Source organism: Vanacampus margaritifer, chromosome 20 (genome assembly GCF_051991255.1).
Source record: "Vanacampus margaritifer isolate UIUO_Vmar chromosome 20, RoL_Vmar_1.0, whole genome shotgun sequence".
Lineage (NCBI taxonomy): Eukaryota > Metazoa > Chordata > Actinopteri > Syngnathiformes > Syngnathidae > Vanacampus > Vanacampus margaritifer.
The window spans coordinates 14305430-14318896 of record NC_135451.1 but is presented as its reverse complement, the minus strand read 5'-3'; the positions used below and the strand labels follow the sequence as shown (position 1 = coordinate 14318896).

The window sequence follows — 13467 nt, the reverse complement described above, 5'->3', positions numbered from 1 at the left end:
GTCGTTTTTTAAAAATCTCTCTCTCTCTCTATATATATATATATAAAAAGTCTTTTAAAAAGAACCCGCCCCCCCCAAAAAAAAACGCTTTTTTAAAATAAAACAAAACACCTTTCTACAGTATACGTGATATTTTTTTTCTATTTGAGGCTTTAATATAAATGATCATTTTAACATAATACTGTATACATTTTCATTCCCTTAAAATAACCCTTACTCAAGCCCCCCCCCCCCCCACCCTACCTTGCCTGATGGCAGGCTGCTACTCTGAAAACAAGGCATCATTCACTGCGATGGTTGAGAGGTTTTTATTGTCATGGCTTTCCAGCAACCAGCATCCATTCATGCGCACACACGCACACACACGCACACACAATCACATTGGAGCACCACGCCTTACAATTCAGTACAAACCGATGTGCAAAAAATGAAGGTGATTGATTGAAATGAGCTTACAGTTCATCGCTGGAACAAAGTCTTGATCGGGCAAGTTTGTCATTATCAATACAATTGTGACATGTCTGATAATCCAATCAAGTGTTGATGTATTGGTTCCTTAATTTACAACTAATAGGACGATGAACCTTACAAACTTACACGCACGCAATTTCAAGTGTTTAAATGTGTTTGCAAAGTAAATAATTCAACATTTTGTGAGCTAAACCAGTGGAAAACAAAACAAGCAAGCAAACAATCTCTCGTACCAGTTAACATATTTTAAAACAGAAAAAAAGCTCCAAAGTGCATTTGGGGTGTGTTTTTTTTCCTCTTTTTTTTCCCCGCCCACTCACACTCCTTAAAAACAAAAAGCATGGAATTATTCCATTTCAATCCCAACACTTAGCTGCGTTAAGGCTTCTCTCTAAATATATATATACTTTTTTTTTTTTTTAAAGAAATCATAACACTGTCAGCTAATAATAATAACATTAATAATGTAAAAAAATAACTTTGAAAGTCATTAATTATACAAGTCCGAATGACTGACGTGTCAGTCATGTGTCTGGTCAGAGTTGTGGATCGCTCGGTCGGGGCGGAGAGCCGCTGCCCTCCGAGACCAACGCGAGGGGCGGAGCCACGGATCCCCGACTCGGCGGGGTGGGCCGACCGGGGGCGCTCGAGGTGGTGCCGGGCCTCTCGTTGGGCCGCAGAGGGAGGAAGTCTTGGTCCTGGAAAATGTCCGCCTCGTCGTTGTGGTTGGCGCGAGGGGCGGCGCCCTCCACGTGGGTCGGGTGGGGCTCCGGGGTGTTGTGAGTGCGCAGGATGGCGTCGTGCCGCGTGTCCAGCTCGGTCGGGCCCTCGCCGCTGAACGCGTCGCCGTCCAGCTCCTCCAGCTGACGCACCGGAACCTGAGGCCGGTCCCTCTGCCTCTCGGGGAGGTCGTTGGCAACAGGATCCCGTTTCTTCTCAAGTGGAGGAGCGGACGAGGTTGTGAGGAGGCCGCCCTGGGGTGGGCCCCTTGGCACCCGGAGCCAGTCCATCTGGCCCCCGAGGAGGTCGTTGACATCGGGGTCTGGTTTCTTCGGTAGGGCGGATGAGGATGTTGGCATGAAGACCGTGGGAAAGTCCAGACCGGACCAGGCGTACTCCTCCCCGCTGCCCGCTTCCAAAGCTCCGCCCCCAGAGCCCAGCTCGTCCGGGGCGGAGTCCTGAAGCGTCGGCGTGGGGCGGGATTGGTTGAAAAGGGGCGGCAGCGCGAAGATGCGGTCCACGTCCTTGCGGAAGTTGGCCCAGTCGTCCGGTCCCGGGCTGTAGTCGGACCTCCAGTCGTAAAGGCTTTCGTTGATGCTGTACAGATCCTCCAGTCCCTGCCAGTTGACGTCCTCGTCCGTCAGGTTGGGCAGCTTAACCTTGTCGTCCGTCCCAGGATGCGCTGCGGGAGAGAGCAGAGGACTTTTAAGGATGTGCCGCACACAAACCGGGACGCTTCCTTTGTGGCTGAGCTCCAGCGTCATGCATTCGGTTAAGCGCTTGCAAACGCATGCCGCCGCCGGCAAGGAAACGTTCGGCCGACAAGCCGACGCAAAAACGAAGCCACGCGCGAAAAAGTGAAAAGAGGCACGGACGGCAAACCTGCAATTAAAACCAACAGAGGAAGGAAAAAAAAAAAAAAGCAAAAGGAAAATCAGCAAATGAAGCAGCAGAATGCAAGGTAGAAAGCACAACAACAAAAGCTTCCTGGAAAAAAAATTGTGTTGTGTTTGTGTTGTTGCGAGACTGGACTGGTCGACTCACAGGAAGGAAAGGATTGGTCTCCTCTTTGAGCGCTTTCGGTGCTGCTGCCGCCTGGCAAGCGACAAAAACACGTCAAATTGAGATTCTGGTCACGGGTGGGATGGGTGATGGCGTGATCACGATGATGGTGGACAGCAAAGGAATAGTTTGACATTTTAGTTCCCAAAACGGAGCGCTGCAGCCAAGTGGAGACTGCGGAGTACATGACTCGCGGCTAAGCTAACGTAACTCGGAATGTGTTGATTTTGGTCGTTTCTAGCCACGTATCCTCAAATGTTACAATGACACGAAAAAATTAACAACCAAGCAAAAAATTGGGCACAACAGCCAAGTGGAGACTGTGGAGTACATGACTCGCGGCTAAGCTAACGTAACTCGGAATGTGTTGATTTTGGTCGTTTCTAGCCACGTATCCTCAAATGTTACAATGACACGAAAAAATTAACAACCAAGCAAAAAATTGGGCACAACAGCCAAGTGGAGACTGTGGAGTACATGACTCGCGGCTAAGCTAACGTAACTCGGAATGTGTTGATTTTGGTCGTTTCTAGCCACGTATCCTCAAATGTTACAATGACACAAAAAAATTAGCAACCAAGCAAAAAATTGGGCACAACAGCCAAGTGGAGACTGTGGAGAACACAGTAAATTAACTTTTTTTTTGTTGTTGTTGTAATTTCTTGCATTGGCTCCTCAAACGTGACACTCAACCACAGAGTGACCGTAATCGGACTGATTTTAACCGAAAAGAGATGCAAGCAACAAGAACGGAGCACTACAGCCAAGTGGAGACTGAGGAGTCTAACTCAGGCTAAGCTAATGTTAGCATCTGTGTTTATTTTTTTGTCATTTCTGGCCATGTATCATCAATTTGATTTTCTTCCAAGAGGAACAGCAAAGGTTTTGCAGTTTCTAGGGAATGCTAACATTAGCACGTGTTTATTTTGGTCATTTCTACTTGCATATTTTCAAATGTTACAGCAAACAACCTGGAGAAGATGGAGCCAAGAGGAGACTGTGGAGTCTAATACTTAGATACTCTGAAGTGTAAAACATTTTTGTTTTCAACACGTGTTTTATTTTTTGTCATTTCTAGCCACATACTCTCAAATGTGAGAACGAGCAACCTGGAGAAAATGGAGCGGTGCAGCCAAGAGGAGACTATGGAGTCCAATACTTTTTATATTTTTTTAACCCATCCATATGTCAAACTATCCCTAGAGGTGTGGGTGGATGATGATATGATGTCATGCATGTCATGTGATGGACGTGCACTAAAATGGCCGACATGGACCGTCATCATGCGTTCCCCGAAAGAGGTCGGGAGCGCTCGCCGCTCTGAAAAGGAAACAAGTAGGCAACACGCCGTGACGGACGAAGCTGCGTCAGCAGGGGAGAAAAGATTGCAGTCGGATCGCGTCAAATGTTAGCGCCTTCCCCATGCAGACGTCATGGATGGATTAGTGCGAAGGTGAGGCCCATGCAGGTGTTATAACGGAACCAGACAAGAGGCTAAAAAAAAAAAAAAAAAAGCCACAGAAGAAAGAAAAATGTTTGGATACCTGTGTGGCTCATAGCTGCCTCCATCTTTACCTCCTGATCAGGAACATAAAAGCAATCCATTGTTAATCATCCGATTCAAAGGAGACGCCGACGGAAGATGGAAAAAGATTCATTCACAACGCAAGAAATCATCATGCGGAAAAACAAGGGGAGTTCCTGCTGTTGCCACCAGGGGGCAGTAGAATACAGGCATAAAGTTCTCCGAACGGCAATAGCGATGCTAAGTTTTGCTAGCTGGCCCATGGGGGTTTGCATTGTGTGTTAGCATTAAGCTAGCACATTTTCTTGAGGTCAAGTTTACGTGCTTGTTTCGAATACACACACGATGCGTAATTCTCTCTTTTCATGTTTAACTCTTTGACTGCCAAAAACGTTAGATAACGTTTAGTAAAATCCTAGGGAGGAGTGCCAAAGACGTTAAAAGACGTTTGTTTCAAAACAGAGGTGAAACTAACCATTTTCTATTGTTGATTACTGAAAAACGGAATAAGGTAGAAACAAACTTTTTTTTTTCTGATGAAAGATGAGAGTCCAATCTTTCATTTGGTACTATATGTGTTTCCATAGTCCAAACACATAATTTTCTGTGGACCTTGAAAGATCAGTCAAAATGCTTAAATCGGCTGGCACCCACGGCATCCATTTTCTGAAAACGTCTGGCAGTCAGAGAGTTAATTTGATGGTTGACGTCACTTGGCTTGATCTGAATCGTTAGTATGTATATGCCGATTTCCATTATGTGTTAGCATTTAGCTAGTGGGGACAACTGGCAAATCACTGTTTACGGTTTGGTCTCGGCCGGCTTGTTTGTAAATTCCAGGTTTGTTAAGACAGTTGTTGATATACATATATATATGAATATATATTTGTATTTTGTATTTTTTTATATCCGTTTTTATTTTCACTTTTAGTCATTTATTTATTTTTGAATTTTGGCAGTTTTGGTCCTCCATAAAAATCTGCAACATACAATACAAATAAAATAAAAATAAAATTATTTAAATGATTTTTTAAACAGAAAATCCAGGAAACAGCTGGAACTTTGAGGCATGAACTCACTTGTGTTTGAAACCATTTCAGTGATTCAACAGGAAGAAAAAGAGTCAAGCACACATACAAAGACGGAGGAGGACGAAGGTCGAGTGTGTGTGTGTGTGTGTGTGTGTGAAAATCAAACATCAGAACACGCATCCACGAGCATCTCCGTGACCTCCGCCCCGACAAACGTTGGCATTGGTCACCATTCCCATTACAAACATGCGGCATGCCGATGCGTGCGTGGCCCCTCTTTTGAAACTCATTCTCTTGACGTGAGGCAGTTTTTTTTTTTTTGAGTCCGTGAAGTCGTAGTGATGATGAGCGTGAATGCTGGACGTACCCGCGTCCGAGCCTTTGGGTCTGGGGTTGCACTGCTTGTAACCCTGGCAGCTCCTCATCTCCATCAGCTGGCCGTGAAGGGAGTTCAACACGTCGCGATCCACCTCGTACACGCCGTTGGTCAGCTGACAACAACACACGCGCGCTTCATTAGCGGTTATCCCGCTAATCGGGGGGGGGGGCCCTTGACTCGATAAAACACACTTTTTCAAATATATTGGAATTGTAGAGGATCACAAAAAAGTGAAATTTGACGGAAAAATCTGCAAAACAGCTGGACTGCATTTGGTTGAAATACACAATATAGCGAAATTATAACCGCATTCAAAGTGTGTAAAAATTAATAACAGAAAAATCTGTGCAGTAGCAAGGACCATAAAAAAAATCATTTATAAAGAAAAAATCTGTGATTTAATAACTTGAGTGAAAGGCTAAAATCTGCGAAGACATAATTTTACTGACAGAAAAATTTGTGATATGTGACCATTAAAAATACATATTTTTTAATAAATAAAAAAAAAAAAAACTGATACAGCCAGACCATTAAAAAAATTTTTTTTTCAATATAGCTGTTCAGTGAAAAGTTTTAATCTGCGCTATAGCGAAGCAAATAAAAAAACATTCTTAACAATTTTACTAACAGAAAAATATGCAATATAGCGAGACGATAGAAACAAACTAATTATCATTTTTTTTAAATGGAAAAGTTCATGATGTGTATAGAAAGACCATAAAAAAATGACATCTCATTTTAAACCAATACAAAAAAAAAATCTGTAATATAGCTGGAGGTTAAACTATGCGATATAGAAAGCCAATTATTTATTTATTTATCCATTTTTTTTAAATTTTACAGAAAAATCTGGGCTGTACTACAAAAAATAATGTGATGTCATGAGACCCCAACAAAAAAAAATCTATTTTATTTTTGACTGATGAATCCGTGATTAAGAAAGCCATATGAGCAAACATTTTAAATCTTTTTTTAATTTTTTTTTAACAACAATAAAAATCTCTCCCTCTCTCTGAAGATATAGTTGGGACCATGTAATCAAACTTTTTTTTTTAATCTATCTTTAACAGTTTTTTTTTTTTTACTGTGCACTTTTATTGCTTTTATTATTGCCTGTGCACTTTGAGATTTATTTTATAAATGTAAAGTGCGTATCAAATAAAATCTATTATTATAAAATCAGTGATATTGTTTATTTTCAATCTATAAAGACCATATTTAAAAAAAAATGTATATTTTTTTTTTACACAAAAACAAATACGTACTACCACAAGACCATATAAAAACAAAAGGAAACTTGGAAAAAAAAATCTTTCCCTGGACGGATAAAATTCTAGATTCCCTTAATGAAGGCGAAGGTATGGAAATGTATGTTGAAGAAACGATCGAGCGATTGGTGTCTCACCTGATAGGGGTCACTGTTGAGGTCAAAGTACTCCAGGAATCCGGTGGAGAACTCACAGAAGAGTGTGTTATGCGTCTCGTTGATGGTCCTCAAGCACCAGTACGTGTTATTGTTGGAACTGGTGCACGCGCAGAAGCCGCCCACTGGAAAGGGAAAACGTCACATTACAGTAAATGCTACGAATAGCAACAAAAGCGTTCATCATTTCAGATATTTCAGCAAATGCGTGTAGTAGGCATACGTGTCCAGAAGGGGGCGGTCTGCCAGTGGTCGTTGTTGTGCGTGAAGCAGGTGAGGCCCGGCAGGCTGCAGTCGTCGCCCTTCCTCAGACGCTTCTTCTCCTTGCGCTCCTTTTTGCGGCGGCGGATCTCGTTGTAAAGTTGCGTCCTGCCGTCCGCGTCGTGCGCAGACTCCCTGAGTTGCGGGAAAAAAATAAAAAATAAACTCATCCGTCACCTTCAACAGGATGGAAATACGTATACCTTTGGCATTGGTGGGATGCAATGAGGAATGAGTTTCACTGAAGCAACCCACTTCGCTCCCGGCAGTTTTACTGGATTTTGACTGATTTTGCAAAGCCCACAGAATATTGTGTTCTATTGCTATAAAAACATGGAACCTACCAAAAGAATGATTAGAGTCTCTTTTTTCATCAGGAAAGAATATATTTGTATCGGTTTCTGTTTTGCAGCAATTAGCATTAGAATATAGCTAAATTTAATCATTATTCACAAACCTGTTTAAAACTGTGTGGAAAAGAGCTTTTTTGCAACATGGCCCCTGGTTGATCTCTTATACTCTGCTGCCCCCTGCTGGTCATTTTTTGCTGTTGTAATAACTACCATTGCTTTAAGCGGCCTCTTTAGGTCAGAGGCTGCATCAAAGCCTTCTGTATGCTCTAGCATAAAAAAACAAACCGTGGCAATATTTAAAATAGAACGTTTTTGCGAGCAAATGAGTTAAAGAAAAACTGCATTCTATAATATTTTACTTCATAATTTTTATTTTTTTTTTAAAGCAAATAAAATGTTTCTTGCCATAATCTCTCCTTTGTTTCCGCTGGTCCTCTTGTAAGGGTTATAATAATGCTAATCATTAGCACGTCTATGGCATTTCCCACTATTATGTGTTAGCATTGAGCTAGTGAAGGCATTTCTAAATTTAGTTGTTTGAAATACACAACTTGTAATTTAATCAGGTACGTTTAAAACATTATTTATTTTTTACTTTGACTTAAGTAGAGGGAGTTGAATTAGTATTTATACTATTTATCTTTTCACACAAGTACTTTTACTCGAGTACAAAATGTGAGTACTTTTTCCACCTTTGGTCGTCGTCCATTTTCGACCCCACCCGAGCGACTACACAACAGCTGCTTTGCGTTGTCGTAATCCGTTTCCAAAGTCTCTCCATTGCAAGGTTTTGTGTGAATCATCACGTCTTTGCATGCAACCTGATTTGTTCCAGACGCAAAATTAAAACCAACAAAAAAAAAAAAAAACAGGCAGCCCTATAATCTGTGTTGTCATTTTGACTTCTTATAATCCAAAAAAAAACAAAACAAGTGTCCGGATGATCGGCTTGTCTGTAAATTTATTAGTTGCCAACATGACACATTATTGTTATTTTATTACGTTTTCCTTCTCTTATTGCTTGTCACTTTTTTTGTTTGTAGTTGACACAAATGTGGCCCAATAAGTGTTTCTGGTTACAAAATCATCTGTTTTCTTGCTAATAAAAAAGCGGCTGAGCCATTTTGACTGCGTTTGGTCACAGTCGGGGTATGCAAAATTCCAAAGTGAGAGCAATGGGAGACTTTTTAAGGCCACTTCGATAACATTTAAGACCTCTTCGTTATTGAATGTGACACAGGAGTGGCAGGCTCAATTTGAACAACTTTTGTGATCATATTTTTTAACTCATTCACTCCCAGCCATTTTCACCGAAGCAACCCCCTTCGCTCCCGGCTGTTTTAATTGATTTATGACTGATTTTGCAAGGCCCACCGAATATTCTGTTCTATTGCTATAAAAACATGGAACCTACCAAAAGAAAGATTAAGAGTCTCTTCTTTCATGAGGAAAAAAAGTATATTTCTATCTGTTTCCGTTTTGCAGCAATTAGCATTAGAATATAGCTAAGTTTCAGCATTATTCACAAATGTATTAAAAAAGAAGAAGAGCTTTTTGCAACATGGCCCTGGTTGATCTCTTGCACTCTGCTGTCACCTGCTGGCCGCTTTTTGTAGACAACTACCATTGCTTTAAAACGACCTCTTCAGTTCAAAGGCTGCATCAAAGCCTTCTGCGCGCTTTAGCATAAAAACAAAACAAAAACATAAACGTACAAATACATTTAAAATACAACGTATTTATACATTTTTGGGAGCAAATGGGTTAAATGGTGCGAAACAGTTTTAATACAGGGTGTTTAAGGGAGCCAAATCTAAAGTTAAGAGGACTTCCAATACTTTGAAACCATGACTATCTGCGGCGACCCGGTCAGGAATTCAAAACTCACTTAAACGGATGCAGTTGATCGTTCCTGTTCTTCAACCTCTCAGCCTTGCTTCTGTCCCCTTTGCTGTAAAAACTGGTGGAAGAAACACACACGAGGTCATATATTGCCTTATTAGACTGGCAGCATGCTAACGGTTAGCATTGCTAGTCACAGGCATATTCATTATCCTCTACAAAGAATGACAAATATCACAGCATCCTACTTACAGTAGTAGTAGTAGTATTTTCATTTGTGTGTGACTATACAGTGTTATACTGCCCCCGGTGGCCAAGGCAAGCACATCAGAAGGAGCAACAATATGAATAGGATTGCAGCATAAAATCTTTTTTTTTTTCTTTTTTTTTTACCTTTTCTTTCCACAGTCACACTCGTCTGGCCGCGTCCTCTTCAGATGGCCTCGGACTTCCCGCAGATTTTTGATTTTGTCTTGAAGTGCTTCAATCTGCCCAAATTTTTTTTTTTTGTTGAACAGCCATTTTTTTTTTTTAAACATCTATCCAGAATGTATTACATAGCGTGTGTGGTGTAAACACACCTCCTGATCCACGTAGCTCTTGTGGTCTTTCCAGGCTCTGGAGGACTGGTAAATTTCCCTCTCGCAGTGGACAGAGTCGTTCATCAGGATGTAACACTTGTGGGTGACCTTAAGGGATTTGGGGTAGCCCACCGCGTTGGTGTCGTCCGCCAGCATCTCCTCGGAGTCGTCGTCCGAGCCCGAGTCGAAGTCCAGGTCGTCTACGGGTGTGTGGTGGCGCTTGGTGAGGGCGCGGCGGCGCACGGCGCTCTGGTCGTCAGCCTGCAGGTCCACGTCGTAGATCTGACCCTCGAATTCCACCGAGAGAGATCTGGTGGGCCGCGTGTGGACGAAACGTGGACGATAACCTGCCAAAACATCAAGAGACTTCGTTTTTGCGTTGTCTTTTTTTAACCTGTGCCCGTTTTGGGGGATTTACGGTAGTTTTTTCCCCTTTTTTTAAACCTGAAAAACGTTTGAGGGACCCGTGTAGTTTTTATGAGGGTAGTTTTGTTTTTATTTCAACTGCACAACTATAGAGAGATTTACGGTAGTCATATATATATATATATATATATATATATATTTTTTTTTTTTCTGGTGAATTTTGATTTGTCTTGTTTTAACCTACGCTTAACCCTTTGCAACTTTTATGAGATTTTTGGTCAGCTTTTTTTTTTTTAAAACTGCGGTAGTCTTATATTAATTTGCATTATTTTTCTGGGATTTACGGTAGTCTTTTTTTAAACAGTACAATTTTGGGGGGGATTTACACTAGTCTTATTTTAATTTGTACAAATTGGGGGGGATTTACTGAACATTTATTTTTTACCACCAAACTGTTTGGGAGATTGAAAGTACTGTATTATTTTAACCGCTGCAATTTTTGGGAGATTTATGTGAGCCTTATTTTAACCAAATACAACTTTGGCGGGATTTTCTGAAGATTTATTCTAACAGTGTGCATGTTAGAGGAGTTTAAGGTAGTCTTATTTGAACCTGTTCAAATGTTCGGGGATTTACGTTGATTTCATTTTAACCTGCACAACATTAAGGGAATTACGGTAGTTTTATTATAATTTCATCAAATTTGAGGGGATTTATAGTGCAGCATTTATAGCGGATTTATATATTAATCTGTGAAATTTTCAGGAGATTAACAATCTCAATTTAATTTATACAAATTTTCAATGATTTAATGCATATTTAGTCTAACATGCGTAATGTTTTGGTGATTTACGGTAGTTTGATTTTAATCTGTGCAATTTTTGTAGCATTTGCATTTTTTTCTTTCACCTGATCAAATCCAGGGGGATTTATAGAAGTCTTATTTTAACCTGTGAAACCTTTAGGGGATTTAAATTAGTTTTAATTTAATCTCTATAACCTTTTTTCAATGCATTATTGTAATTCATTGCAACTTTTCTGGGATTTATCGGCAAAACCTTTGTTTTTAACAGTCATCTATCGAGAAGTGATTTTTGATTGAGATTTTGTATTTTGTATGAGTTTTATTTAACTTAACTTTTGCAAATCCGGGGGGGGGGGGGGGGGATTTATGGTTGTCTCATTTTGAACTTGGTTTGTTGATCATTTTCTTATTTGCACTCACGCTGGCCAGGGGAAATCTGCCGGTGCGAGCGACGTTCCATCCTGGAGGTCTTGTAGGGCGCGTCGGAGCAATCGCAGCCCCTCTCCTGCGTGTCGTAGCTGCTGCGGGGCCTCAGGCTGCGGGCCTTCTTGCGGGGGCCCTCCTTGGAGCCGCCCTTGCACTTCTGTATCCTCCACTTGCCCGTGATCTCCTCCACGCAGTGCCACTTCTAGATGGATTCGTCAGGAGAAATGAGCTCATCTCCTGGCTCTCGTAAAAAAAAAAATCCCGACCACACAAAATGAATCGGATCCGTGAGGGGAGTCCCGGCTTTTTTTTTTTTTTTTCGCATTCCGATCACACTCGCGAGTCGGGTCCGCGCCAAAGTGCGTCAGCGTATAATTACACAGCGACGCCCTCTCTCTCTCTTTCCCTACAGGCGTGATGAAGTCAGTTCAGTGTAAGAATTAAAAAAAAAAAAAAAAAGAAAAAATCTGTAGTGTGGGAACGAGGGTGCAAACTCGGGGCCGCCAAGGCCGATCGGGTTTCTCTTGGAAGACCCGTGCTTGGGGGTCTAACGAAAGGGCGAGCCGGGGATGAAAACAATCTGTTTTGCTTTATGCTTCCACTGAACCTTCACGTCCGGAGGTTCAGAAGAGCAGACAAACGGGAAGAGGAAGAGGAGGAGGAGGAGGACGAGGAGGATGAGATCGACCGCATTGACCTCACACAGTTGCGGGAAAGCCACAGTAACACTAAAGTTTGTGAATAAAGGCAAATAGCGCACTATAATATTGTAGTTTATAAAAAAGAGAGAAGTAAGAATAAATAGAATGTAAAGTTTTAGTTTTTTTCTGTTGTAGAGGTAAACAATACAAAAGGATTTAGTATTGTAAAACAGTCAAAAGTTCTGCCTGTAATTCAAATCTTTATTGCTCTAAGTATGAAGGGATCAAAAAAAGAAGTTAATTTATTTAAATATTTTAATAGTCGGCCGCTTAATCGGTTATCGGAATTTTATAGTGCTGGGTTAAAAAAAAAAAAAATCCAATAATCAATATTGAATCGATTTTCCTTTTCGAGCGTGATATTGATCCATAAAACCAAGAATCTTAAGAATTTTAATATCTCTTTTCCCATAAATTAACAAGAAAATAAAATTTTAAAGCCCATTTTTTTTTGTATCTTACTGTTTTCATGAAATCTACTGTTCACGTGAATTTAAAAATGATTTTCTTACATTTGCGAAAGACCTGACTTACTGCACTTTATGACAATTCAGAATCTTTTCAATTTATATTTACAATGATAAAATAAGAATTATGATTTTTTTTTTTAATCTCATCCATGCTTGTCTATCTATGTTTGTGTAACACTTAAGTGATTATAACACGAGATATTTTCATTAATAAATAATTTAACCAGATACTGCCTCTGCAAAATTTTGAGTTTTTTTTTTTAATTATCATGTTCCTTGATATTTAAGAAGAATTGGTGTTCCATAATTAATATCAATATTGGATTGAACTGAAGTGAATCGAATCGAGAAAAAAAAAAAAATCGATTGAAGAAATTTCAATTGATACCCAGCTCTAGAATTTTACTCCGAATATGATTACAGGGATGTGATTTGACCAAAGTGAAATTATCTGAAAATTTAGCCGGGGGTCTGGGGGCCGCTGGCACCCAGCTAGGTCCAGGGCAGTGCCCTGGTGGGGGGACAAGGGGGGCTTCCCGGAGCTCATGGGTTTTCCGTGTTTTTAAGTACTTTCAATGCACTCACATGACAAAGAAATAGACAAAACAACAGCATAAATTTTCAATGTATATTGAACTATCCCATATAAAATGGCAGTTTTAGTCAACTCAAAATCAGTCCCATTCAAAAACATTGGACTGCCTTTGCTTTTAAAAACTATCACTGAGAATATCATCATATCTAACTAATGTGATTACTAAGTTAACACATAAATAATGTTGAAGAGTTCAAATTTCATGAACAAATAATTGTATCATGACCAAATGAAAAGTAACTCATATTAGAGCATACCACAAATGTCTTTGTTATAGCAGAAGATGTTATCTGTCGGAGTCATGTGCATACACAATGAACTACTAAAAAAAAAAATAAAATAAAATAAAATAAAAAAATCGGATTTTTTTTTGGGGGGGGGGGGATAAAAAAAAGCGGAATTCCGCGAATTAGCGGAAAAATCACATCCCTGTGATTATCAGTCGGGCCCTAATGA

The 13467-nt window shown here is 40.4% G+C and overlaps 1 protein-coding gene across 5 annotated transcripts in view; it reads right to left on the bottom strand.

Annotated features, from left to right (window-relative positions):
* Positions 1-292: 292 nt before the first annotated feature.
* The window catches only part of sulf1 (sulfatase 1), an 82296-nt gene continuing 69121 nt past the window's right edge, over positions 293-13467 (bottom strand). For 3 of the 5 annotated variants that reach the window (XM_077553860.1, XM_077553861.1, XM_077553862.1), the window contains 8 exons: positions 11240-11447; positions 9649-9995; positions 9461-9555; positions 9114-9185; positions 6835-7007; positions 6594-6736; positions 5177-5300; positions 293-1873 (listed from right to left, as the gene is read on the bottom strand). In XM_077553860.1, coding sequence (XP_077409986.1) covers positions 1008-1873; positions 5177-5300; positions 6594-6736; positions 6835-7007; positions 9114-9185; positions 9461-9555; positions 9649-9995; positions 11240-11447 — 2028 coding nt within the window. In that variant the 3' untranslated portion in view covers positions 293-1007. Of the gene's footprint in view, positions 1874-2235; positions 2287-3797; positions 3832-5176; positions 5301-6593; positions 6737-6834; positions 7008-9113; positions 9186-9460; positions 9556-9648; positions 9996-11239; positions 11448-13467 lie in introns of all 5 variants that reach the window. The other 2 variants (XM_077553863.1, XM_077553864.1) reach the window with 2 other exon arrangements.